The sequence below is a fragment of the Meleagris gallopavo genome, chromosome 8 (genome assembly GCF_000146605.3).
Source record: "Meleagris gallopavo isolate NT-WF06-2002-E0010 breed Aviagen turkey brand Nicholas breeding stock chromosome 8, Turkey_5.1, whole genome shotgun sequence".
Taxonomy (NCBI): Eukaryota; Metazoa; Chordata; class Aves; order Galliformes; family Phasianidae; genus Meleagris; species Meleagris gallopavo.
The window spans coordinates 10,647,777-10,675,460 of NC_015018.2; the positions used below are offsets into that span (position 1 = coordinate 10,647,777).

Genomic DNA, 27,684 nt, shown 5'->3' on the forward strand with positions numbered 1-27,684 from the left:
TTTTTAAAGCTATTGAGTCAGATAGGTTGTCTGCAGGGTGGTGGTGGATTTTCTGGCTCTGCATGCAGCTGCACTGGCATCACCTTCACTGCAAAACTGAGCAGTTCTAGGGCACTGAAATAGCTGGAGCCATGCAAGAAAAACCTGTCTATGCACAGTATCCCTAGTGCAGAAGGCTGTCCAGCCTCAGTGGCACAAAGCCATCAAGGAAAGGCTGTGCCTTTATGAGGAGGAAGGTTTAACCCACAGTCCGGCTTAAGAAAAAGACACAAAGAAGCGTGCAAGCCACTGGGCGGGTACAAGTGTGAGGATTTGCAAGTCGTGACCTGCACTGCTGCTTGCAGCAAGTTTCCTCCAAAAGTAGAGCAGGGCTTTGCAGCCGGCATGCTGCCAGAAGATGCGTGAGATGGGGAGAGATAAGGGCGAGGTGGAGGTAAGGCGAGATGGCAGCGAGGTCGTGCTGTGCTGGGAGCAATGTACACTTGCATATGGTGTTCGCTCATGCATCTCGCTGGGTTCAGCATCCTGAGACACTTCTCTGTTTTGGTGTGAGCTGGTGGGCAGGACAACCCCTGCTTGCCCATGGGGATGCTTGGAGTTTTCAGCTGAGACAGATATGAAAGAGCTCAGAACTTCTGCTTAAACCACTTCAGAGCAGAGTTGGGAGTATGAAACACAGTGCATGAGACACAATCGAGGGTGCATGCTGAAAGCAGAGATGAGGCGGCACCTCCCAAAACACCTCAAAGCAACCAGAAAGGGTCCAAGGCATCGCACGTGGATGGACTCCAAAGCACGACGTGAAGCAACATGCTAATGCTTTGACGGTTTGGCCATGTGTTATCACAGAACTTCGCATCCACCCCCTCCTGCATCCATCCCCACGCAGCGTACCAGTACTCAGCCCCAAAACCCGCACCCCAGCGGCTCACCGACAGCGAGGGGTTGCCCTCGTCCTCCACAGTGACCAGCAGGCGGTAGGAGCTCTGCCGCTCACGGTCCGGCGGGGAGGGCCGTGTAGCGATCTCGCCGGTGACGCGGTCCATGCGGAAGGTGAGGTCCTCGTTCCCGTGGGTGATGTAGTAGGATAGGACGCTGTTGAGGCCGGCATCCCGGTCGGTGGCACGCACGTGGACCACTGCCGTGCCCCCACCGACGTTCTGCAGGTGTACACATAAAGAGGCATGATATAACATAGGAAAGACATCATTCATGATATTGGTAACATCATTCTAATATATAGAGTGGGATTTCCCAGGCAGTGTGCTGCTCCAGGCTCCAAACGCCATCCCGGCACCTGGCAAAGCAGGGGCTGTACCCCCTTGGCCAGCATGTTGGGATGAAGCCCTTGAGTTTCCTGCTGCAGAGAGCCATGCATTTGGCACTATCTGGGCTCTTTAAGTGTAAAACCTGAAGGTAGAGGCTGTGTAATGCACTCAGAGCTCAGCTAATTATTTCTAGATGGACCCATTACAGGGGAAATCAAAAGAGAAATTCTGTTCTTCGACCAGCTTCGACCATGCATTACAGAGATAAGGAAATCCTAACAGGGCAATAATGTTAATGTGAAACTATTCATCACGAGCAGCACTCCCACGCATCCGAGTGTCACTGACTATCGCTTATATTTCATTTTTCACCCTCAAATGGAGAACCCATGGCCCAGGAATTAAACCTGCAGGAAATAAGTTGTCTTTTTTTCATGCCCGGTTGTGTTTTATTGATTAATTATCCAGCTCCCTCAGAGCCGCCTCGCCTCGGGTGCTCACCTCACTCACGCTCACATTGTAGCCCAAGGGGCTATCTATGATGGGCGGATTGTCGTTGACATCAAGGATGGTGACCCGCAGGGTGTGCTCTTTCCTTCGGGGGGGCACGCCACCATCCGAAGCTTGGATCTGTGGTGGTAGGCAATTTTTCTCCCAAATGCCATTTCTAAGCACAAAGGGCAGGGGAGCATGGCAGGGCTTGGCTCACCCGCAGGGTGTAGTGATCCAGCAGCTCCCGGTCCAGTGGCCGAGCCACGAGCACTTCTCCGTAGGTGTTATTAGTGGTGCGGATCTCAAATGCCTGCCCCACATTCCCTGCTGCCAGTGAGAATGTCACCTGGAAGCAGCCAGCAGACAGAGGAAAATCATCAGCAGGTAATGTGACACAGAGAGCCCCTACAGGAATAAACCCAGCAGCACCTTGGGATGTTTCAGAGCATCTTAGAAGGTGTACTGTGTGTCAGGGTATTCAGCCACCCCAAAGCAAACTCCCATGGCCTCACCCTCAGCCCTCATGCAATGCTTGGCAAGAAGGGGACGCAGGGCAGGGGATGGGGGTAGCGTGGTGCTGGGGGAGAATGTACAGTCTCACCTGCCCATTGCTGCCTGCATCAGGGTCACGGGCCAGGACCACTGCCACCCGTCTGCCCACCGTACTGTCCTCTGGCACGCTGACAGATGAGTCGGAGGTGATGTCAAACTCTGGGCTGTTGTCATTCTCATCCAGGACCGTGATGGTCACCTGTGGGCACGGCAGAGGTGAGACCCCTGTAAGATCTTCAGAAAGCCTTCAGTCTTTGCACCTCCATCCCCCAAAAGTGCCAGCAAAACAAGTGGGGTCTTGTCCCATGGGAGAATGCACACAGATACTGCAGGCAGTATCTGCAGGTTCACCCTTGGCAGCAGAGCAGAGGAAACCCAGAGAGATCATGCTTTTGAGCTTGCTGGATTTTGCATCCTGGAGGTGACAAGAGAGTGGGCTACTTTGGCCACCATTAATTGGAGGAAATGCTCTCATTGCCTTTTGCAACTGAAGATCTGCATAAGTGGGAGAGGAAGAGTAGTTCTGTTCCCGGGGCTCTATTTATGGCTTCCCTCAGCTACAGGTGTAGCAGGGCTGAATGGAGCTGCTATGGTGAATCAGATTCAGTGAGTGAGGAGCAGAGAGAGCCTGGCGAGTTCTGCAGCTGCTCCTCTGCAGGAGATGCCACCTGCAGCTTGGTGCTTGGGACAGGTCCTGCCACTGACAGTGATGGTGGTGTGGCACACGTGCTTACCTTCTGTGGGAGAAGAAGCAGAGAAAACAAAAACAAAAAAGCAAGTTAGTGGGGTATGGAGCATTCCAGCCCACCAGGGCAGGGTCTCCCCTCACCACCTCTTTCCTCCAGCACTGCCTTCAGAGGCAGCAGGTGCCTCAAGATACGGTGTCATGGAATGCAGAGCATGCCTCCAGCTCTGAAACTCCTGTGGGGCCCAGCTGGCCCAAACCAGCACACTTTTGTCCCTGCCCACAGAGCTACACATGCCCATGGGCCACCTTCTGCGGCAGGGAGATGCAAATCGCCCCACTCAGCTGCCCCTGAAACTGCCAAATATAACGCTCCCTTTCAGCACTGCAAAGTATTTCAATCTCCCCCAGCCAAGATTTACCTACCTCAGGACCAGTGTATTTTGGTAAGTGACCTGTAAAGTTTACAGGGCTGTTTTTTAATATCCTTTTTTTTGTTTTATGTGTTATGAGAAGTCTGACCCTGTGACACACAGAAGCTAAAATTCAGCTGTCTGTGCTTATTCCCTCATATCTGGGTTTTCAGAACCTGGTTTTTGGGTTGGAAATGGGTCTGCCAGACCCAGCAGATCTTGCACAAAAAGAGCCAACATGATTACAGCATTATGAAAAACCTGTGTGATAACCTGGCCAAGGGAGGGGAGAGGAACTACTCACCACCGTGGAGTCGACCTTTGGCCCTCCGTCATCGGCCACCACCGTCAAGGTGTAGAAATCCCCCTTCTCCCGATCCACTTGGCCTTTCACCGTGATCACCCCCTGCCAATGGCCAAAAGTCGTGTCCCCCCAGCAGCCTCAAGGCACTGGGGACAGCCCAGCCCAAAGGACAGCACCGTGGCTGCTTACAGTGATGCCGTTGATTTTGAAGAGAGAGAGTGCCTGGGCGTTGGTGTTGGGATCAAACTTGTAGGTGATCTGGTTGAGGTTGTCAATGGAGCGGGCCTGGACGCGGAGCACCTCAGATCCCAGCGGGATGTTCTCCATGATGACAGCCTCATAGCTGCTGTTGGAGAATTGCACGGCCTCATCCAGCTCATTCAGCAGGCTGACGTACACGCTGCAGAAGCCCTGGTTGTTGGGTGGGGCCTGGTCCGTGGCTGAGACATTCATCAGGTAGCTCGTCTTGGTCTCATAGTCCAGGTAGTCAATGGTGGTGATGAGACCTGTGCTCTCATCAATCTCAAACTTCCCTTCGGCGCCTGACAGGATTTGGTAGCTGACCAAGCCGCCGTTCCCTGGGGAAGAGCACGACCATGGCACTCAGCATCCCAGTGAGGCAGGACCACCGACACCGAGCCCACTGCAGCCCAACCAGACCCTACCTGTGTCCCTGTCCGTGGCCCGCACCACGGCCACTGAGGTGCCAATGCCGGCCGTCTCGCGCAGCCCCAGGCGGTTGTACTGCCGCTGGGTGAACACTGGCACCTCATCGTTCACATCCTCCACATACACGATCACCTGCAGGCCCCAAGAACATGTGAGAGGACTCAGCCAATGGGAACGGCTACTGACTGCCATTTTGATGGCCTGAACCCCCCAAGTTTTCGCAGAGGAATGCGAACATGGATCATGGATTGGGAGGAGCACTAAATCCCCGTATTCCTTTCCTCTTGTGGTGGAACCCATCTTTTGCAGTCCCAAGAGGACAACAGCAGCATGGCAGCTGCTAACAGCACTGAAAACTCATTGTCTTCGATCACAAATGTGTCCCCAAGATGTCTCATTGCTGCTAATGCTTGTCATCCATTTGCATGTACAAGGATGGCCTTGCATGCATGGAGGACCTGGAGCACGTCCAGAGAAGGGCAGTGAAACTATGAGAGGTCTGGAGCACGTCTTATGGGGAGCAGCTGACGGAGCTGGAACGGGTCAGCCTGAAGGAGATGCAGGGGAGACCTCATCCCTCTCTACAGCTCCTGAAAGGAGGTGGTGGTGAAGTTGGGGTTGGCCTCTGCTCCCAGGTAACAGCGATAGGATGAGAGGTGACAGCTTCGGGTTGTGCCAGGTGAGGCTGAGGTTGGATATTAGGACACATTTATCCTCCAAAAGAGCACTGATAACCTGAGAGGGCTTTTCCAATCTGAACGATTCTAAACACATTTTCTAGCATTCATCTGCTGCACAGGAGAGTGTTATGAGGGATCCATCCTTTCCTGGCCTGAGGCAGGCACAGCTCAGTCTTAACCCCTCTTTGGGATCCTCAGCCCCAAACCTCACCGCTGGAGACCCTGCAGTGTGGGAGCACTGATGGCTCCATGGGAAATGTGCAAACCTCACAGCCAGCGGGTCAGGCTATATTTTCCCGCCTTCCCCCAGGGACAGCCTTTCTCCTCCTGCTTTCCTATGGGGGCTGTGGGCACATAACACTCAGCTGGAGCCCCCCGACAGATCAGTTCTAAAAATAAAGGCAATGTGACCGGAGGGATGGGGTGGCGGATCAGGGTTCATGGGAACCCCTCCTGAGGGAAGGAAGTTGCTGTATCACTGTTGAAGATGATTACATTAGTCCTCTCTTAATTAAATAGATGCTTGACTGTGTGGTTTTCAGCATGCAGCCTGAGCGCACCCAAATGTCACAGGAAAAAAAGAAAAAACAAAAACCCAAACCCTCTTCTTCTCCACCCACAGAGACTTTCCGTCAGCGTTTCCAGGTCTCTTGGGCTTCCTGCACGCCTGCCTCTGCTCAGCAAGGACTGGAAATTACAGCTGTCTGATGCAGCATACCTGCAAGCTGCCTCATGCTGGGCACGTACCCGCACGGAGCTCCTCATGGGACCGTGCTCTGTGTTGTAGGCTTCCACCTCCAGGACGTGAGAGGAGTTCTGTTCACGGTCCAGGGGCCGCACTCCGCGCATCACCAGCCCGCTGCTGGGGTTGATCCGAAAGTTGTTGTGCTCGTTCCCTGGGGGTGAGGAAGGCAGAGTGGTCATGCAGGTGGTGCCGGCCTTCGGAGTGGAGTGCCCATGGAACTTGGGCTTACCCTTAACGATCCTGTACCACACTCTCCCATTCACACCCTCATCTGCATCCGTAGCTTTCACCTTCACAAGGAAAGAAAAGCAGAGGTGAAGCTTGCAGATCCTCCCACCCTGCCCAGCTGTCAGCTGCGAGGCAAAGCGGGTTACCCTGCCCTCATCATCTCTGCATCACAATCTGAGCATCCCAATAGGGGTTTGCTTCTTCCTGAATGCACTGGGTGGCCTACTCAATCGAGCAGCTCTTGGCTACTATACACTGTGCAAGTGACACGGAGCTCCCAGGGAAACCTAGCACAATGGTCCCCTCTGGCGTCCCCATGCGACAGTGCAGCACTCTGCCCAAGGATATGCTTCCCCAGTGGGATCCGAGCCACCCCCAAGTGAGTGAAAAAATCCCTGAAGAAATTACCCTAATGAACCTCAAGTCACTAAGTCAAACCGTGTGTGCTTAGCAAATGCCAGAATGAGGACAGCTTTGGTCACCCTGCTTCAGCAAGGGCCTCCTGGGGACAGCTGGGGCTATCAGGGTACCTGGGGTCATGGGTGCCACCACCACGGCCCCAGATGCAGGAGCCTAGGGTGCAGCTCTCAGCTTCTGGGCCCCACAGCTCTCGTGCCATTTGCTGGCCGTGGTTTCGTCCTGCGTCACACAGCCAGTGAGTGATGCTCTGATGCAGTATCTTGCTTTCCACCCTGCTCATCTCCACCTCATAGTTTCCGATCAGCTATTAAAAACATTTAGCTAGTGCCTTTGGAACCCCCCTTTTTTTTTTTTCCCCCCCCACATTTGACCTGGCTGCTACCTACCCAAGCCTTCCTACCTTGGGATGGGGACTACACAAACAGACCCACAGCTCTCTCAGAACCAACTAAGAGGGCAGTGAGTGCACTGGCACTGCTGCTCAGAGCTGTGGGTGCTCCATCCCTGGAGGTGCCCAAGATCATGGATGGATCCCTGATCTGGTGGGGGCAACCACCCCATGGCAGAAATTGGGGCTGGATGGGCTTTGAGGTCCCTTCCAATCCAATCCTGGAAATCCCTGCCTTGGTTCCTTCTGGGAGACAGCCAGCCAATGGGTCTCACAAGGACAGGGTCTTCTCTCATCTCATGAATAAGCAGAGTGAATTTCTTACTTTAGCCCCATGAGGCTCCCTTGTCCTTGTTTTTTCTCCCTGACACTTTCACCATGCATTCACAGGGAACAGACTGGTTGAGAAGCCACGTGCCTGCACGATGCTGCTGGCAGCTGGAACGTCCTCAGGTACACTAGCTTCATAGCTGCTCTGAAGGAAGATGGGCCGGTTATCATTGACATCCAGGACAGTGACATACACAGTGGCGGTCCCAGTGCGGCGGTTCCCAGTGGGTCCATTGTCTGTGGGAGAGAAAGCAGGGCTGGGGTTTGGTCATCCCTGGCTCTTCACACAGGGGACAACTGGAGGTGGGGGGTAAGCATGGGGCAGCATCCCTTCTGCATCAATGTGGAACCTGTAGGGCTGTGATCCCCAAATTTCTGAGCAGGCTACTTTTTTTTTTTCTGCTCAGGAGGAACGTCGAAGCCTTCTGCAGGCATTTTAAAGCTCTAGAGATGACAGACGAGATGTATTTGGTGCCTGCTCCTCTGCCTATGCCAGGTGGCTTGGGATGAATTGGCAACCACTGAGCTGAAGCCCAGCAGTATGGAAGCAACGCTGCAGTGCTGGGACAGAGTGGGAAAGGAAAGCCCTGGGATGGGACCAGACAAGGGGTAAAGTGGCTGTCCACAAAAGCAACTGTGAGATGCTCAAATCAAACACAGGCAGCTCAAAGCTTTCATGGAAACAGGGATAAGCTCTCACCGATGGCCTCCAGAATCAGTGCATACGATGCCACTGTCTCCCTGTCCAGACTCACGACCGTCCTGACCACTCCATCTCTGAAGCCAACGCTAAATTTGCCATCCTGGTTCCCACCTGCAGCAAAGGACAGGGACCAGAATGTTGTTGTCACCGGTGCAGGTCCACAGGTGAAAAATCAACAGAGACCAGATGCAGCCCCTGGGCACGTGGTGCTACGGGAGGCCCTGAAATAATTTATGCAGATGCTGCACCTCGTGGGTTTAATGGCAGGGAGTATTTAGGGCTAAGGGTTCCTGAATCCCAGCCCAGCAGGAGCCAAGAGGGGAGCTAGAATAAGGCCATGCGGCAGAGGGCGACACCACACAAGCTTTGGGATCGGCAGCACAAACGTGCAGGCGAAACTCAAACACTCTTTCTCTCATCATGTTGGCATTGTGTCCCAAAAGCTGTACCTTTCCCAGAAGGTGTACCCGCTCCCTATGCTGATGGCCAGAATGGAAAGCATCCTTGGAAAAGACACCCAGATCCCCCTGCAAGGCAGTCTGAAAAAACATCGTCAGGGTGGAAAGCTCCCCAGCCGAGTGAGATGGGGTCAGCAGCTGTACCTGTGATGAAGTAGCTGAGCTCAGCATTCAGTCCCACGTCGGCATCTGTGCAGTTGAGTCGGACCACTTTGAAGTCCCGGGCCACGTTCTCGGGCAATGACACATTGTAGATGGCTGGGAAGAAGGTGGGGCTCTCATCGTTCACATCCAGCACTGCAAGAGGGAATGGAGATGAGTGCCCCCAGAGCTGCCGTCCTTCTGCTGCCCATCTCCCCAGAACTCCCCTGGCTATTCTGAGCACCCTGTAGAATCCCTCGCTGCCTATGGAAATTTAGACATTTGGGGCCTGGAGGGGACCTCATGTGCCCACCTTTAACAGTGAGGGTGCTGGTGGAGCTCTTGGAGGGCGTGCCAGCATCGCTGGCCACCACACGCAGGTAGTACTCAGCGATCCTCTCCCGGTCCAGCACAGTAGTAGAGATGATGAGCCCGTTGGTGCTGTTGATGAGGAAGTCCATACGGGGCATCCCCACCTGCATGCGATACGTCACCCACCCGTTAGGGCCCTCATCCAGGTCGATGGCCAGCACCTGGTGGGAATAGGATGGAGGGAGGGGTGAGCACGGTGACCCCAATCATCTCCTGAGTGACAAAAACCCCAAGCGCTGTTCCCAGAAACCTCAGGTTGAAACAAAAGAGCTTCAAGTTATTCTCCTTGTGGGTATCGTGCTGTGTGAATACAACACAGGTTCCCACGAACATCTCCATTCATTGTGGAAATGACAACATTTTCCAGCACTGGTGGGATGAGCTCACCTGGAAAACAGAGGTGCCAGCGGGAAGACCCTCAGATATCTCAGCGATGAAGGGCAAGTTTTGGAAAGTGGGATCATTGTCATTCAGATCCAGCAGGTTGACGAACACTGTGGCACTGCTGGTGGCTCGTAGGGGTGGCCGCCCGCCTGCAGGAATAGGATGGGGGCCAAGGTTAATGCCTACAGCCCCTTGGGAAAATGCACGGTCCCCAAGCAGAGAAAACTCTCCCTGGAAGCATGCAAGGTCTGTCCATGCACGTGGCTGAAGACAGCAGCAGCATACTTCTGTCCTTATCCCTTTCCTTATGCCAGCTTGGATGGGACATTACAGCACAAACCCAGGAAGGGGCAGAGTTAAGGCTAAATGTGCTTCCAGGACACCAGCTGGACAGCGGGGAATTTATTCTAATTAACCTTTTTTCTTTTCCTGAAAATGACTCTGTAAAATATTGTTCTCAGAAAATAAAAAAAAAAAAAAACCACCCCAAAACATGACCAGCTCTTTCTCCCTCATCTGCTCAGCGGCTTCCCTAGCTACTGATGGAGGACTACAGCCATGGGATCTTGCCAGCCCTACAAGCTCCACAGCCTCGGCTCTAAAAGCATCCTTAGACTACAGTAGACCTAAGAAGCCCAAGCATACATTGCATACACTGAGCAGTGGTGCTGCTGTCCTCTTCCAGCCTCTAGAAGAGCAAGCTCACGCCCACCCCTTTCTACGTGTGCCCAGTAAGGTGGTGGCCCCAGCCCTGCAGCATGCCTCAGGCTCAAGTGCCAGGTCTCAAAGACCAGCTGGCTCCACTCCCCGCATTAAACACTGATGTCCTCCCATGACACCAGCTTACAGTCAGTGACCGACACCACAATCCTCCGCATCAGCTCAGCCTCCTGTGGGTTGGGGTTCTCACGGTCCAGCTGGACACCAGAGGTACGGATCTTGCCAGAGGTGCTGTTCAGGGTGTAGAACTTGTTGGGAGGGCGGATGCTGTACACCACCGTGCCATTCTCCCCCAAGTCTGGGTCTACAGCCACCACCTGAAATGGCAACAAATGGAGCCGAGAGATGGGAGTTAAAACACAGTGTCCCATGTGGAGATTCACTGCTGTCTAGCACAGTGGCTGAGCCTTCACTGGTGGCGTTCTCTTCCCATGAACATCTGGTGCTTCTCGTAATGTTTTTAATTACAGGGGGTATTTACATATACTTGAAGCCCAGAACAACTTCATTTTACTTGTATCTTCCCTGGCTCCTCCTGTCCCAGCTGAATTTCCATCCTATGGGTCACACAGCAATTATCTTCCCAGCAACTAATTTGGATGGCAATGCAAAAGGACTTCTCAGCTCCTACAGAAGCTACCTGCCACTCTCTGGAGGAGAAGTGTGGGAGAAGCACGGTGGGACCCACAGGTCCTCCAAAGTAGGGCTGGGGGCTGTGGGTCACCGCTGCAAACCTTGCCGCCTCCTGCTCTCCTGCTGAACCTTTCTTCCTTTCTGCACCAGCTTTCTCTTGCAGCCTTCCCTGTTAAACAGTTTTGTGGATTCTCCTCACTTTCCTCTCATTTATTTTCTGTTTCGTGCCCGTCATTTTTCTCCCAGTGTGATGGAGTGCAAGCCTCTTGCTCTCCTTCTCTTTTATTTCACCAGCGGGATTTGAAAGGCTGTAAATCAATGTCTTTCAGAGAGGTCCTTGAAGGAGGTCGCAAACGAGGCTAAGAAAAGGAGATCTCGGCCAAAACCCACACAATTGCGAAAACAATAAAGAATCCCAGTGGAGAGGAGGAACGCATGGGATGGGCAGCAAGGAGGAACCTTTTGAACCAACTTCTGTAAGGCTTACTGCAGACATAAGGGAGGAAGGCTGAGCAGGTGGGAGGAGGCTGCCTGAAGCTGCCACTCTGCACACGTACCATGGTGACGTCCGAATTCGGAGGGGTCATTTCCACCAGGTTGATGAAGTAGGGCGCATCCTTCCAGGTGGGGTAGTTGTCATTGATGTCCAGCAGTGTGATGTTCACCTGCAAGAGAAAACAGGCTCAGCTGTTGGCAGGTCTGTGAGGACCTGGGTGAATTTTCTTTTTTTTTTTTTTTTTCCCCCTATCCTAATTGCAATCTGTGTTGCAGAAATCCTATTTGTTTGGTTATTTTTTTTTTTGGCCTTTCAGTGAAGCTTTTGACAGAACATCTTATCACCTGTAGCCCCAAACAGTAGCCCAGCACCCCACAAGCTGTGCATTTGCCTAGCCAGGCAAGGAGAGAGAGGACCCAAAGGCATTAAACCTTCCAACCAACATTAGGCCACAGGAGATGGATCCTCGGCTTCTGGCCTCATATTTCCAAAGACTTCACGAAAAGGTTTCAAACGATGGTATGCCAGCGAGGGGCAAGGCAAAGCCATTGCCAGGAGAATTCAATTTGCCTGCACCTCTGCTAGAACCTTCCAAGGAGTCCAAGAATCAAAAAGCAGTTGGAAACCCTTGATGCAGGCAGTGTGTGAATAGCAGTCATCAGGAACAGCTAAGTGCTCCTGCAAGCTCTCCGACCAAGTGTTTTCTTCAGAAGCACTAACAAAGGGAGCCATGCTGTGGGAGGAATGGGTACCCGCTGCTGTGCCCGTGCCAAGGGATGGATACACAAAGCACAGGAAGGTCAAGTGGCTCTGTGACAAATGGCTTGCTAGGAAAGGGAGCCTGATTTCCAGGTCCACCCACTCTGAAGAGTCATTCTGCTGTGGGAAGCAGCCCGGAGTGATGGGCAGACACCACAGTGTGCTCCATGTGCCCTCCAAGCATGGGGTCCTGGGGCCATGCTCACCATGGCAATGCCTGTCTTCTGATGGTGACCCACACCCCCATCCACTGCTCTAACAATGAGGATATATTCAGATTTGGCCTCCCGGTCCAGCAAGGATGTTGTTGTGATCTCTCCTGCAACAAAAAGGATGAGAGAGATGAGGGAGGTCATACGGTGACTTACCACTTGTAGCTTGGGGAACTGGTGAAAACAGAGTTACTTTAAAATGGAGACTGATTCAGCTTCACATACATGGCTAGGGTTTCCTGGAAGGGGTCTACAACCAGCAGTGTAAGAAATAACCATGCTCTCCTACCCTTCTGGAGGCTGTATGCTGCTTTGGTTGCCTGAACCTGCAAACTGCCTGTTTCTCACTCAGTGCCTGAGCTGTAAGGTGTGCCTTGCTATGTATGGAGGGGCTGGTGTGCCCTGGGAAGAGCTCATCCATGCAAGAACTGGAGAGGAAAAACTAATCTAAGCAAGGAAAATTTGTAAGGCTAAAGGTCTTCTTAAAATATATCTGACTCCAAACTCTCATGGCACCAACTAATCCCTGTACTGAAAAAATTAATCACAGGAAAAGTGGTTTAAGCATGCAGACGTCATAATGATGAATGTCTCCTGTCCACAGACTTGCACCCAGCACAGCACATCCTCACAGAACAGGTACCGAGAGTTTGGATGTCTCACAGATAGCATTGTCTTCTCCATGACCCCAGGTCACACTATCATCCCTTTCTTCCCTTCCAAGCACCCATGTGCCTCTTTTCTTGCAGGTGCCATATGGAAAAGAGGAGGTCCTATACGCAGCATTTGCTGCTTTGTCAGCATTCCTGCCCTTAATGAACCAAAAAGATGTCAACGAGGAAGGGCAGACAGCATCTCCTGAGCTAAAATAAGCCCTTGCAGTCAAACTGCCAGCCTTTCCTCAAGCATCACTTACTCTAGGATCTTCTGCTGGGGCCTCTCCCAAAAGTTTCACTGTGACCAACCTTGGGGACTGAAATTTGGTGACTCCCTTACATCGTGTTTCCCCTAAGCAGGCTGCTGGGGAAGGAGGAAGGAAGAGTGAAAGGGGAAAAACAATAGGGAAGAAAACTGGGGAAAAAAGGGACTACATTGAATGGAAAAGAGTTAGTGTGTGGATGGAGGCTCACCTGAGCGAGCGTTGATGCGAAAATGAGAGGAGCCTTCCAGGGAGTAGATGATCGACTCCTGCCCATACTCCCTGGACCGGTCCAAGTCTGTGGCATTGAGGAACAGCACAGTAGCACCTTGCAGGGGCAGAAATGAGGGTTGGAGGAGGCACCTGCCCCACCGCTTATTGGCTCAAGGTCTTGGCTCCTTGCTCCCCAACAAACATTCGTGTACCCCAGGATAGCTGTGGGACCCCCAGGGCCCTCCTGAATGGCTAGAGAAGAAGCTGTATTTCATACCTGCCATGATGTCCTCCATGATGGCTATCACATAGGAGGGTTTGCTGAAGGTGGGTGGGTTGTCATTCTCATCCTACAGCAAAAAGAATGGCAAGAGGCTGGCTGGAACAAAGGCACTGTGGGTGAAGAGGTACAGTGCAGATATGGGCACTTGTATCACGTGGCCAGCTCAAGGCAACAGTGTAAGGAAGGTGGGATTAGAGCTAAGGGTAGAGGGGGTCTGAACAGCAAATGTAACGGCCCATAAAGGGAAGGGTGGAGCCACCAGGACGTTAAAGCACTGTTGTGGATTTTGTCACTTTCCTGGGGCTGTTCCAGAGACGTTTTCTTCATGGAGGCTGCTGATTGGCCAGTAGGCTCAGCTGCTCCTGCTGCCACCAAACTGGATATTCAAGGCAATTTCACGTGCCAGTGACGCCCATTGCACCGTAATTGAATTGCCATCCTCTGCTCCCATTTGGGGAAGCAAGTGGTCTGTAATCAGCTGGAGCATCACTCGACTCTCCCTGTGCCTTCTCTGATGGCAATGTGGAAACCGCATCCATCCTCATGGAGCATGGGGTGACTGGCACAGGGCAAAGCCAGTGGTGGGGGAGAAATGCCCAACCAGACCCAATGCGCTCCATCATGCCATCATCAGCTTCAGAGATTTCTGCAGACCCCCATCCTTTGCACGCTTCCTGTTGCCGGCTCATCGCCCCAGTGAAGACAGCAGTAGCAGTGAACACAGCGGCAGCTTATTAGCAGTGATATTTCCCTGGATCTCGGCGCCACGCACTATTAGTTCTGACTCGGCAGCTCCCTCTACAAAGCGTATTGTCCCCTAATGGGAGATCTACAAGGCGAGTTTGACTTCTTTATTAAAAACCAACAAGCAAAGGAGGAAAAAAAATTGCCTCCCTCCCCACTAGCTCTTGTTCTGCCTTTTCGTGTCTCTTTTTTCCTGAAGTACCATTGTCAAACACCTCCTTCTCGTTTTCTTTCTATTGTAAAAGGCAGGTGTGTTCACACTGCCCAATGAGGGCTGAGGTGATGCCCTAGCTCCACCTGCCACCTGTCCCCATCATCACGTTTGCGTTGTACTTACAAACACCTCGATGGTGACAGGGACAGTGCTGTTGAGTGGTGGGTTACCAGCGTCCTTGGCCATCACAGTCAGGTAGATGACCCCATTGGCCACCTGCTCGTAGTCAAGGGGGTGATTCACGCTTATCACTAGAAGGATGTAAGGTGGGAGGCTCAGCACCAAGTGGGGGACATCCTATTGTCACCACCCAACTTGCTGTCCTCTTGTCATCTCTCAACCGCAGCGCTTACCTCCGTACCCTTCTGACATCGTGATGTCAAAGTACTCGCGGAAGGCAGATGCCTGCACGATGCTGTAGGTGATCTGGTTGTTTGGAGGGGAGTCCTCATCAGATGCCTACATAGACAGAAGAGAAAGGTGAGCACAGATGCTGCACTGGCCATGCAGGGAGTGGTGCTGAATGGGGACCTGGCCCCGGCTGGTCCCTCACCCGGAGCCGGACCACCTGGGTGACAGATGGCTCGTTCTCCCGTAATGCCCCCAGGTATGCCTCTTTCTGGAAGGTGGGCACATTGTCGTTGACATCCAGGACATTGATCCTGATGCGCCCCGCTGTCTCCTCGCCGCCACCGTCCCGTGCAATGACGGTCAGCGTGTAGCGCTGCATGGTCTCGAAGTCCAGTCGGGCCATCAGCAGGATCACACCCGTGTCCTTGTCCAGTGAGAAACTGGGGAGGGACAGGAAAGGGGTGAAAACCTCAGTGACTACGTGCTGGAGATGGTGAGATGTTAGTCTCCAAATTTTGGAGAAGCACCTTTACCCACCCCAGTGGTTCAACCACACCTACCGATCGGGGTCATCGCTGAAGAAATAACTGACTTTCCCATAGCTGCCCACATCATTGTCAGTTGCCTGAAAAAAAAAAAAAAATCAAAAGTTAGTTAACAAATGAAGCTACTTCTGGGAATTGCACACACCAGTGAACTCATCATAAGTCACAGAAATCTTAATTTACATTCACACCTCGGGAAGTTCCACGCCTTCCCAGGTGACATGGCTTTAGGGTAGGCTGGTAGCTGCTCAGCCCAGCCCCTGCCCCTTCCAGAAGCACCCACAGAAGGTGCTGCCTCCAGCAGCCCTCCAGAGCAGACAGGCAAGCCTCAGTCTCTTCTTCTTCCCCCTTTTACCTGCTCCTTCCCACCTACGTTGTTCACTGCTGTTGAATACCCAATGGATCCAGACTTGAACTGTTGGGGCTTGCCCAATTTCTGGGGGAATCTCTGACCGGCTACCTTCTGCAGATAGGATAGCATCCCTCCAGCAAGAGTGCTCAGCGCTATTCCCCAAAACATTACGCCTGCTGCCTTTCACTGCTATGCTGAACTGACATGGGAGGAGCGCACGAAATACAGCAATTCAAGGCAGATGAGATTTTAAAGAAAACAGAGAAGAAGAGAGCTGTCTGCTGCGAGCAGCTCTATTTCCACAGGGGAGAGAAATCGTAATCAGAAAGCCACAAAATAGGCACAGGAAAAGAAGGATAACCTGGGAAGCCCAAATCCTGCAAGGCTTTGCCACTGGAAGGCTTTGCCTCCAGGCGAGGTATGCAAGGCACAGTTTGTCAGCTCCAGAGGAGTGAGATGAGATTTATGTATGTTTTAAAGTCTTTTCTCTAATGAATATATAAAATATGCATGAACAGAGGCAAGAAAAAATGACCAGAAAACTTTGTATTTAGATGAAGAAAGTGGAACAAGAGTCCAAAACTATATCTTTTTTTTTTCTTTTTTTTCCCCCCCAACTATATTTTCTAAATTGAGTCCTGTCTGGACTACTTAGACTCTAACCAGACTCTGAGAAGCAGGGTCAGAGACACATTTTACGTCCAGATACCATCAGGAGGCTGTATTTTAGGACTGGCACAGAGCACAACCTGCTCCTGAAACCCTCCTGATTTACTGATGGCCTTGGGTACCATTGCCAGTAGAGCAGGAGTTTGAGCACACCCAACTGCCTCACTTGTGTCCCCATACCTTTCATGCCATGGTGTGAAAATTTACCTGAATTCCTTCGTTTTCTCCCCAAAAGCTTCTCAGCTGGTAAATCCTTGGTGTTTTGCCTGAGCCAAAGCACATACTGGTGGAGCCATCCTTTCAGCCTTACCCATTTTGCTGATTTTCTTCTCCACAGCTAAGGTGTGCTTTAATTTTTATGCACACTGCACTCAGCAAAACTGAGCAAATCAACCCAAAGCCACCCTACCCAGGACCAGGGGATGTCTTTTTTCCAGACATCATTTTTGCTCCCGTAACTTAGGATCCATTAATCCCTAAACGCTTGGGACGAGAAAGGCATTTTCCACGCAGCTGGGTTGGTGGTGATGAGATAATGATTTACAGGGAACCTGCCAGTGCCACAAAGCACGGGCAAAACTAATTCCCTTCATTTGGCCCCGTGCGATTGCACTTGTAAGTGCTTATTGCAGTGACAGACAACGCCGGGAAAGTGTAATTTTCTGCTGCCGGGCTAAAAAAATATAGGGAAGGAGGAAGGTGAAGAGAAGGTCAGCACGGAGCTGTGCGGTGCGAGAAGAGCCAAAGCCCTGATGCCTTTGTGGGCTGATCCCAATGCCACAGTGCCAGTGCCCAGTGTTTCCAGTGGATCGGTTCCCAGCTGCAGACAGGGAGAAGGAGAAAGAGAGGGAGGAGAAGTATCTGGCTGGAAGTTTCCTGGGGCTCCACCTCAAGCAGCCATCAAACGGCTTTTGCGGCTGCTCGCCTCCTGCTCAGAATATTAAGAGGGGATTTGCCCACTGGAGCCTGCAAAGGGCAGGATAGAAGCACAGGTCTGTAGCTGTGCTTTTGTGAGCTGTCACCAGTGTGGTGCTCTTCTCCAAAACGCATTTAGGTGGCAAAACTCAGGGAGAGTCTTGGGAAGAGGCAGCTGGGCTAACCCAAGGAATCCATTTATTCCTCGAGCTGCAGGGATGCTGCTCTGTGTTGTCGCACAGCTCATCATCCCCAAGCACCACTCTCCATCCCTCACGCAAGTATTTCCACATCTCCCTTTTATCCCACGAGCATCCTTCCCACCTCCCAGGCAGGCGGTTCTGCTCTCCTGCGCAGATCTGCAGGAAAGGGCATGTCGTGCAATTTGTTCGGGAAACAATAGCAATGTTTGACATGTCATAAGGATTGATGGAGCAGAAATTTACATGGGAGAATTCATTTTTAAACAGCTCCATGGAGCCCCAGCGCTTTGCTTGTAATGGTTTCGACATTCATCATCCGCTGAGCCCCACTGAACGACTCCTTAAACTGCTTGAGATTAACTCTGCTCGCAGCAGCTCTGCGAGATGAGTGGGGGACATGCTCAGAGACAAAAGCTATACATATCTATTTGGGTCTCTACCCCAAAAACATCCTCATCAACTAAAACCTGCCTAAGGATCGAGCAGCTGGGAGTGGCATGCCCCTACCAGCTCTGGTGGATTTGCACTGGGACGGCAGCGGGATGAGACAGGTATTGTTGGGCTGCTACGGTGGGTCACTGCTCCTCTGCTACCTTTGTTTCCCCCCTACTCCGCACTGAGGAAATAAAAATTGATGGGGAACAAATTGCTTTGGCCAGGAGCTCGCTGCTTAAAAGAGTCGTAGCAGGAAAGCAATTACCTGACATCAGAAAGCTGTCAGGGCAGCAAGTGACCGGCCGTGCTTCTTGCCTCCTGGCACAGGAACAGGGACTGGCATGGCACGTCCACCTGCCCAATTCTGAAGCCACTTGCTAAAGAACAAGCAACCCTTCTTCAAAGCAATCGTCAGATCCTGATTTTCCAGAGAAAAAGGGAAGAGAAACCATGCTCTGGCATGTCCCGCACTGTGATGTGATTTGGGATGGGGAGGAGAGACAGATAACATACAGAGTTTCCATGAGAAGTAACTACCGGGCTGCAAAGCTGGATAAAGAGAACTGGTGGAAAACCTGCTTAATGCACAACTTCCCCAAGTGGAGACTGCTCTGGCAGCTGCTGTTTCCCCGGCCCAGTGGGAGGCAGCAATCAGGCAGCATTGCTGCACCGCAGCCGTGATTAGGGCTGGGGTTGAGGAGAGGGAGATGCCCAGCTGCCCCGAGCGGGGCTTCAATCGATACTAACGACCCCAAAGGGCTCCAGGGGGAGAAAAATAGCCAATCAACCCCCCTGCGAACAGCAGAGCCTTCCACCTCTCCTCCCAGCTCACTGATTGTGTTTTCTAACAGCAGCAGTGCCTTATCGGCCAGGTTAACACTGGCCTGGGTGGCCATCATTTAGTGGCCGAGGAGCACGGGTCGAGGTGAGACCCTACAGCATCTCGGGATGGAGACAGGCCTTGGGCAAGGGGCTTAGTGCCGTGTTTTGTGCCCCTGTCCCACCACAAAGTGACACCAAGCCCAGCACAGCACCAGGTCGTGCACGACAGAGCCAGGCGCAAGTCCTCCACTAATGAAGCATATTGATTTCATATTCTCTTGTTGTCCACCTAAATGGCAAGCCGCACATCCGATAGATTAAATAACCACGCAATTGCCTGCCTGACATCTCAATCGCTTTGCTGTTAGGTCCCTAATGAATTTTACAGCCCAGCAAAATGGAAAGAATTAAGGTCAAAGTCCAACGCAGAAAATATAAATACCCATTCCTCTCCAAAATGTTTCCAGGGGCTCTCCCAGTGCCTACAGCCCCATCTCACCCAGGGCTGATGGGCATAAGGGATGTGTGGAAATCACCCCCACACTGGATGCATGATTGCCCCAAGAGCGAAGCAAACCCACATACAGAAGTTTTGCTGTTCAGCAAGGGGCAGCAAGCCAAGAATACATGACCAAGAGGCAGAGGGATTGCAAAGGAGATGACCCGCAGTCAGCATGAAGAACGTGGTCCAGGAGCCATGGGCTGAACCCCAGGACACCAGTCCATCCTCTATCGCGCAGCATACAGATGCTTCTCAAGCATCCCTTAGAATCGCAAAACCATAGAATCGTAAGGTTGGAAAAGCCTTCTCAAGTCACCCAGCCCAACCCCACCTGTCCATTGCCTACATTTCTCAGTGCCACATCTCCAAGGCTCTGGAACACCTCCAGGGACACAGACTCCCTCATCTCCCTGGCAGCCTGTGCCCATGCATTACCACAGGATGCAGAGCTGTTTTGCTGCTGTGACTGTCCCCATTTGGGGCTGAGCTTTGGTTTTTGCCACCTCTGCACTTTGAAGCTGTGCATTTATCCTGACAGCTCCATCAGGCCACAGTGCGGCTGCAAGAGCTGCAATAAGTGTCTCTCTCCTCAGCTGTCATGATTCCTATTCCACCCCATTTCAGTCTCACGGATTGATATTTAGATTAAAGAGATAAACACAGCCAGAGAGCACTGGGCCCTGACAGAAAGACGAGGGCTTCAGATCCGTCAATCACACCACTACCTGGAAACCCCCTCCTCTATGCCCTGTATTTACAGAGCCAAATCGAGGAGAATATTTGAAAGGAACAAGGAGTGTGAGCAGGTTTACAAAAAAAAAAAAAAAAGGGGCAGGCAAGAAGAAGAAAAGCTGCTCATGTTTAACTTTCCAGGCAATTTGGAATTGCCTGCTTTGATTATTTAACTATTTATTGTTTGGTGCATTTGCAGCTTTCCTCTCTTCTCACAGATAAAGTATTCAATTTTCCTCCAAGCGACAGGGAAATTGGACATGATTTTGCTCTGTTTAAGCACAGCTGGAGCTGGAGAACACGGGGCTGAAGAATAACGGGATTGATTGGGATGCTAACAGGGAGGGATGGGGCTGACACTGCCTCTCTTTACCACCTCCCATCCCCACCAAAGCCACGCAAACATTGCCCAAGAATCTCACCCTAAGCCAGCAGATCTCACCTATCACCAGGCCTGCCCCAAAGGCTTCACAGTGCAGGTGCTGCCCCAAAAATGGGACCATCCCAGGCCAGCTCCAGAGGATGGAAGGAGCACAGGGCAGGCTCGCTGCTGATTGAGAAGATGATTCGCATGTTAAATAGGTGCATACTGATGCCCAGGGTGGGAAAACCACGCTATTACTTTCGTGTTGACTGGTGTTCACAGCTGGGTGGAAAGAAGGGTGGGATTGATTTTCCCATCCCTGATGGGAGGCCAAAAAGATCGAAGCAGCAGCGGCAAACTGACAGCTGGGTGGTGAAGGAGAGAAACTTTGCCAAGCAAATTAAAGGTTGCTTTAATGAGGAGAGTAATGGAAGGTTAATTAGCACATTTACTTCATTAAGCTCTTACTAACAAGGTTTCTCCTAGGGAAACATGGTGGAAAAGAAGGGCTGAGCTCTGCTGGCTGTGGAGATACTCTGGAGGGGCTGCAGCACATCCCTGGGACAAAGGAGCAAAGTGGGCCCTGGGGGTGGGAGTGCTTCTCACATTTCCCTGGAGAACTGCTTTTCTCCATGCCATTTGAGGCAAATCAGAGGCATTGCCTTGGCTAAGGAATGAATGGCTCGCTGTTTGTTTAGGCTTTAATGATTTTGGTTATCAGAGCTTTCCAGAAGGACCGTATGCTGCAGATCTGTAGGATACGAGAGGCTTAAGGAGACCTCCTGCCCCTTAACTCCTGCCCCCCACAGGGTCTCTGTCCCATTCCCCAGCCCTGCAGTTCCAGCAAACAGAACAGCAGCTGATCATACAGCACACACCTGCACACTCATTGGACCGGAGGTGCTGCTGAGCTCCCACTCCTCTCACTGGAGCCTTTGGGGTCCCAAGGCAGACCCCATTTCCATAGCCTCCTCCACCCCAAAACACTTCTAGCTGAATGCTCCACCTGGTGCCCCTCCCCATAACCCAGAAGAGCCCCACGTGGGTCATCTCCAGCCCCAGTGCAGCATCAGCTGGACACCCTGCCTGCCTCAGGGCCACCAGTCCACTCCTTTGTATCAGGAGCCACCACCAGCTGCTGGCAGTGCTTGGCGAGGGGGGTTGTGTACCCCGGTTAGTTCAGGGTGCAGCATATGCTCTCAGTGCCTCTTGCTCCTGGAGGGCATGAAGTTATATACCGGCTGCCTGCTTGCTCAAGAAGTGTGAAATTCTCTCTCTGACCTTTTCAGTTACGTTATTAAAAGGTTTCATGGCCACTTGTTTCAGAAAAAAATAATAATATTTCAATATCTGCTGGTATCTGGGGCAGAGCTTTAAGGCGAAGAGGCTCAGGGAGCTCTCCCAGCAGCCAGCCCCTACCCCTCAGGGATGTGGGACCATTCCAGATGTTCTCCTACAATCAAGAAGCTCCCTGCATCTGTATGATAAATGCATCTCCTGGATGGGACTGAACAGATGGATGGATGGGCAGGGAGAGGAGAGGATGCGGAACGGAGAACGGGCCAACAGAGTCTTAGAGGGCGAACAGGGCTGCATAACATGGGGAAGGGGCTGGGTTGTGCCTGAGGACCTGCAGGGACACAGAGCTGACCCTGTACCTGCATGTCGCATTGTTTTACAGCTGATTTACACGTGTAGCAGGCAGTGTTTCTCTGCTGTCAGCAGCATTACGAGGTGAAATGCTGCAGAGACAAATGGCCATTTGTCACTGCAAATGAAGTCTGCTTCTGCCTTTTTTTCTCCCCTTCCCTTTCTATTTGCAGCTGGGTACCAGACCTGCACTGCGCAAAGGGGTATTTCCCAGTGCCTAACCCTGTGGGTAAATACCACACTGAGCAAGCAAGATAGAAAGAAAAAAATGAAAGAAGGAATTTCATAGTTAGCAAACAGACCTTCAGTGGCAGCATCCTCCTGTCCAGCATGCCTGCAGCGCATGGGACATTTTGGGAAGCCTGCAGGAAAGCCAAGCATCCCGCGGCAGGAGGGCTGTGAAAAGTTTGGGATCAGCTGGGAGGCCAAGCTGGGTTTCAGCACTAATTGCATCCATTCTGATTTATCACAGAGGATTCGACTCCGGGCGTTTCTGCGTGTGCTCTGAAATGCTGGCAGAGCTGGAAGTTGGGGAAAGAGGAGCGGCAGTAACAGCCTCATTGTTCAGTGCCTGACGGCCCAACTAGCTAAACATCTGCTTGAAATATTAATAACTGTCAGATGGGAACAGCTCGGGGGCTCTATGCAGTTTCACACCATCTGTTTGTAGAGTAAACACACTTACACACCAAGCCCTTTTGTCAAGGCTTTTCTTCTCTGGGTGGCATGCAGGAATTGTGACTACAGAACAGCAGCAGCAACGCACCCAGTGCATCACACTGGGGATACTTCCCAGCCCAGAGAAGCACCAGCATCTCTATGGGTTTGATGGTTGGATTAGATGATCTTAGAATCATAGAATCATTAAGGTTGGAAAAGACCACTATCTTCTTCTCCACATATCCATCTTTAACCAATGCAACCCATGCACTTCTTCCCCTCTTTTTCCACCCTTAGCACAGCAGACCCTTATTTCCTTGCCACACATGGTATTTGCAGCAGGGATGCTTCTACTCACATGGACCTGCAGCACAGTGGTGCCCACAGTGGCGTTCTCTGGAAGGCTGACATTGTAGAGGGCCTTGCTGAAGACCGGACGATTGTCGTTCTCGTTGATGAGGCTGATCTTCACTCGTGCAAAGCCAACATGCTCTGGGATGCTCTCATTTGCAAAGAGCTGCATGGAGAGAACTGAATCTTAGAACTGTAGAATCACAATTCAGGTTGTAAAAGCCCTCTCAGCTCACCCAGCTCAACCCCATGTGCCCACAACCCTCAGTGCCATATCTCTGCATCCCTGGAACACCCTCCCAGGTAGCCTGTGCATCACTGCTGTTTCCAACCTGAACCTCCTCTGGCACAACTTGAGGCCATCACCTCTCCTCTTAATGAGCTTCTAAGAATTCCACTCTTTTCTCTTTAAATTTTTTTCATTCAGAAAACTACTTCCTCCTCCCGACCTCAACATTCTATGCCCCATCTCCACACCCTTCCTGCTCCCTTACCGAGAACTCGTAGCGGGGGATGGTTTCGAAGTCGAGTGGCACAGCCACACGGACACGGATATCTGCCTTCCCCTGGATGGACGTGGGTGAGATGATGAAGTGGTTGGAGTTGTTGCCCACCAGGTAGACCTCAAACACACTGTTGGGGCCCTGGCAGTAGAAAGAGGATGCTGGTTTAATTGTTTGCATAGCTCAGCACTGGCCTTAAGAATTCATTTGGGTTTTAAGATGTTTGCTGGACATGCAGTGCACGCAAATACTTCAAGTCTTCTTTTTATGTGCTTTCATAGAAGACCTCTGTGCATGCAAATGAAACACGTCCCTGGAATAAATCTGTGCAGGGCAAAGCTGGAAGGGAAATCCCTTTTAGCATTTTGAGACCTAGGTACTACACCGCATCCGATCTGGGATGTCACAGCACAGCTGCTTGTCCCTCCAGCCCCAGCTGGGGCCTGTACACCCCTCTCCCACAGTGCCACTGGCAGAGCATGCCCCTTATGGGCGCACCACGTCTTCCCACTGGTCAGCCTCAGAGCGAGCCTAGGAGTTGCTGTAGCCAAATTGCCAATTTTCCTCAAGTGACCTCCCTTCTAGCAAAAAAAGGCAGCAATTAAATGCACGAAGGGGCACTAATAGCAAAAACTAGCTGACTGTGACCACCGAAAGCCACTGGCACATGCAACATTTCTGCTGGCCCTTCTCCCCTCAACAGGGCAGCATTGCCCAGCACCCCGTGTTGATGCAAGGTGCACTGCATCTTCTCCACATGTCCCCTGCCTCTCTCAGGGTCCCTATGCAAAAGCACGTTTGGTGACGGTGAGATGCAAAGGATTTTCTTGGAATCCAGCAAGGAGCAAGTTTGTTGGAGGCACGAGATAAAAGTTGAAACATCAAAAGAAATCCAAATACTTGCAGGGAGGGAGCTAGGTGGATTAATTCCGGCTGGGGAGGGAGATCAGGCTCCAGATACTGCCGTCCCTAATTACCAGCCACTCGAGTGCCTCAGTCTCCCCACGTGAGCTCTGGGGAAGGGGAGACGCCTGCCTGTTGGGAAGGCTGCTGCCAGGTCTGCTTATACATTTATTCCACTATTTACTTTTTTTGGTTTCGGCCCCCATGCTGCTTTTCTTGCTCCTGGTTCCTGGAGCCTGCGAGCCCCCTGCGGATGGCTGAAAGCAAATCTGAATATTCAAATTGTTATCAGCTGCCCAGCAGAAGGGGCTGGCTCAGCCCATGCCGCCACTGGTGCCCCGCTCCGGAGATTTTTCCACATGCTTCTCAAATCCCTCACCCCCTTCCTCCCTGCCACCAAGAGAGAACAACAGGGCAAAGATGACTGCAAAGAGCAAAATAAGCACTGCTGTCCCAAGCAGGCAAAGGTCCTGCAGGGCTCATGGCCACAGCGGCACAGGATGCTCAGACATATAGCACTGATGTTCCTTTCCCCCACTTGACCTCTTCATGGCCGTACCCAGTGCCGCACTGATGGAAATTTAACGCCAGTTCAGCTAAAGACAATTGTAGCCGCTGTTGTGCATAATTATCACTCTGTTCCCCGTGTACTTGCTCCTCAGAGCGTGTAATAGTCACATTCCTGCTGCCGTGGTGCTGGCATCAACCTGGTGTCAATACCTGGCTTTTGGGAGGCTGATCAGCCCCAAATACAGCCCTGTGCATGTGTTCTGCATGCGTTCCCCCTCTTCTGGAATCAGGAGAATGCAGAAACACTGCCCTAGCTCAGGTGGTGTTCCCAGAACAGAAAGCTTGTGTTTCTGCTGCAGCATCACTTCAGTTTGCCCCGCAGCTACCTTCCAGGCAGGGGCAGAAAGCTGAGGAGTGCTTAATATCTTTCATTCCGACAAGTTTGCAAAAAAAGAAAAGCACTAAGAGTTCAGCAGGGGAGGATGAGGTAGAAAATAAGAAGGAAAAAAAAAAGAAATTCTTCAAATAAAATGCAATTAGTGCCTATTTGTATGGCTTGGCTACCTTGTGCCTCAGTTCTAGCTAGGCAGGGACAAGTAACGCTTAATCTTGCCTTTGAAAACATAAAGAGGGTGTTTCTCTCCACCCACTCTAAGCCATTTCACTTCAGCGCTCTGGATAGCCTCCCTCTGCTCGCTCCTAGCACCCACTGCTCTCCCAGAACCAAAAGCTCATCCAAAGGCTTTCTAGCCACAAACATTGGGACATCATGTTCCCTGTATCCCTCAGGATGCCCAGAGGGAATCTTTCCCCACCTCACATCATCCCAGTACCTTCCCATCCCTTTCCCTGCATCCATCTGTCTGTCCCAAGCAGCATTTCCTGCCTGCTCCCCAGGAGCTGCTCCATCCTCAGGTTATCTCCTGAATTCCACACACGCCTGCACAGACGGGATCAATCCGAGGCTGCCTCGCCTCCAGCTTATCTCTGCTCCAAATGATTGATTTTCCCTCTTTAAGGGTAATTTGCTGGTGAATTCCATGTATTGCAGAAACCCCTGTGAAATCTAATTCAGCCCGACTGGCAGCTGGCACTTTTGGGAGAGAATACTCGAGCGCCGTCAATTCCCCCCTACAATTCCTGGCTGCGTAGATCATATTTATAGTGTGCGTGTCTGTCATATGCATATATATGCTTGGGATGATTCATATATTGCACCTGCACATGCACGGGCACGTACCGAACCCGCATGCAACTCTCTGATGCAGCTTTATGCACCAAATACCACGTATTCCCATTGCCTGGATATATATATATTTTTTTCCCCTTTTCATGCATTTTCCATCTATCTTCCTTAATATGCTTATTTTTGGGGAACTTTAGAAATTACTTTCAAATGTCAGCACATCATACTTGTGCTCTATACGGTCTCTGCCCTTTTCTTCCTCTTCATTCGACCGTGGCAAGGAAAATCAAGTGAAAGCCATGGTAGAGGAGCTGGTTTCTCTGGTGTGCTGCTTCTCTTAATACACTTCTATGGACCTTGCAGTGATGCTAGCACTGTTGAACCTGGTCAGATCCCTTCCACGGAAGAAGGAAGCTACAACAGGGCACGCCCTGGGCAATACACGCTTACAGAAGCCCTGACTGCAGCTGGGCAGTTTCAAAAACCCCACCCCAAGTATTCAGCCCACATTTTCCAGCAAAAAAAGGGCAATCCAGGGTGTTAGCCTTCTGTCTCAGAACGACTTATTCGTTCCTGTTGATCTATCACAACACAGGCAAGAGGAAAATCCAATGCATTCATATGAATAGACACACGTCTTCTGCAGTGTCCATTTCAACACAGGCTCAGTATAAATGCTGGGAGACTTGCACAGATTTTTTATAAAGAGCTCTCAAATGGCTTTGGAAAATGATTCAAGTGGTTTTCTCCCTGTCTGGCAGAGAGAGAAACTCAGTTGCAGAGAGGTTAATACTTTTTTCTTGGTTCACAGAAGGCTGGCTTCAGAACCACACAAACCCTGTGCACTACTTTCTCCTGCATTCAAGTGTTTTTGATGAGCCACAAGGAATACAAAAAGCGGAAGTGGGTGGGGGAAAAAAAAAAAGCCCAGCTCACCTTCTGCTGCCAAGCTCAAGCCTAAGCTGAGCCAGGCATGACTTTGGAGTAGAGAGCAACCAAGCCTGGGAGAGGGATGTCACCATCCCTATGACTTCTCCTAATTGTTCCTTCAGAAAAAAACACAACAGATGGGTGCTGGAACTGCTGTACAACAGAGATAGATTTCTTCCTCCTTGTCTTTTCTGGGTTGGATGGTGTAACGCAATAGAAAGTGCAACAACATAGCAGAGCAGCAAGGTCTGAGGCTACAGAGAGCAAGTGGTAGCAGTGGTTACAAAAATAAGAGAAAGAAACTGCTTACCTTCAGAAAGCCTGTAATGTCTCCATAGAAGCAGGGATCTCCATGAGTTACCCTCCCCTTCGATGCCAACCCTTAAATGAGGTCTGGGAAGGGGTGGATCCTGGCTCCATTCCTTCTGGTCGTTCAGCTGCATTGCATGCACCTGAGATCCCTTGGGTTGGCCCTGCCTTCCCACCAGCTGTTCAATCACTGGCTCAAACCACGACTTAGCATTTCCACTACAGATGGGCACGTTGGGTTGACTGTCACATGGTTGCAGTAAGCATCCGTGTCTGGGTACCACAGAATCGTAAGAGCTGGAAGGGACGTTTAAAACCCATCTGGTCCAACTCCCCTGCAATGAGCAGGGACATCTACAGCTCCGTC

General features: G+C 51.4%; 1 protein-coding gene across 4 annotated transcripts in view; it reads right to left on the bottom strand.

The window, feature by feature from the left end:
* Positions 1 to 27,684, bottom strand: part of CDH23 (cadherin related 23) — a 131,356-nt gene that overhangs the window by 26,195 nt on the left and 77,477 nt on the right. For 3 of the 4 annotated variants that reach the window (XM_019617525.1, XM_010714300.2, XM_031554395.1), the window contains exons 12-37: positions 23,471 to 23,620; positions 22,984 to 23,142; positions 15,337 to 15,401; positions 14,979 to 15,216; positions 14,779 to 14,884; positions 14,549 to 14,676; positions 13,462 to 13,534; positions 13,183 to 13,299; positions 12,047 to 12,159; positions 11,143 to 11,250; positions 10,080 to 10,269; positions 9,236 to 9,381; positions 8,790 to 9,009; positions 8,480 to 8,632; positions 7,875 to 7,988; positions 7,263 to 7,411; positions 6,038 to 6,098; positions 5,811 to 5,959; positions 4,380 to 4,515; positions 3,904 to 4,292; positions 3,715 to 3,816; positions 3,307 to 3,309; positions 2,362 to 2,511; positions 1,978 to 2,106; positions 1,770 to 1,898; positions 933 to 1,160 (exon numbers count right to left, since the gene is read on the bottom strand). In XM_019617525.1, the coding sequence (XP_019473070.1) occupies positions 933 to 1,160; positions 1,770 to 1,898; positions 1,978 to 2,106; positions 2,362 to 2,511; positions 3,307 to 3,309; positions 3,715 to 3,816; positions 3,904 to 4,292; positions 4,380 to 4,515; positions 5,811 to 5,959; positions 6,038 to 6,098; positions 7,263 to 7,411; positions 7,875 to 7,988; positions 8,480 to 8,632; positions 8,790 to 9,009; positions 9,236 to 9,381; positions 10,080 to 10,269; positions 11,143 to 11,250; positions 12,047 to 12,159; positions 13,183 to 13,299; positions 13,462 to 13,534; positions 14,549 to 14,676; positions 14,779 to 14,884; positions 14,979 to 15,216; positions 15,337 to 15,401; positions 22,984 to 23,142; positions 23,471 to 23,620 (3,705 nt within the window). Of the gene's footprint in view, positions 1 to 932; positions 1,161 to 1,769; positions 1,899 to 1,977; positions 2,107 to 2,361; positions 2,512 to 3,306; positions 3,310 to 3,714; positions 3,817 to 3,903; positions 4,293 to 4,379; positions 4,516 to 5,810; positions 5,960 to 6,037; positions 6,099 to 7,262; positions 7,412 to 7,874; positions 7,989 to 8,479; positions 8,633 to 8,789; positions 9,010 to 9,235; positions 9,382 to 10,079; positions 10,270 to 11,142; positions 11,251 to 12,046; positions 12,160 to 13,182; positions 13,300 to 13,461; positions 13,535 to 14,548; positions 14,677 to 14,778; positions 14,885 to 14,978; positions 15,217 to 15,336; positions 15,402 to 22,983; positions 23,143 to 23,470; positions 23,621 to 27,684 lie in introns of those variants that run through there. The other variant, XM_031554396.1, reaches the window with a different exon arrangement.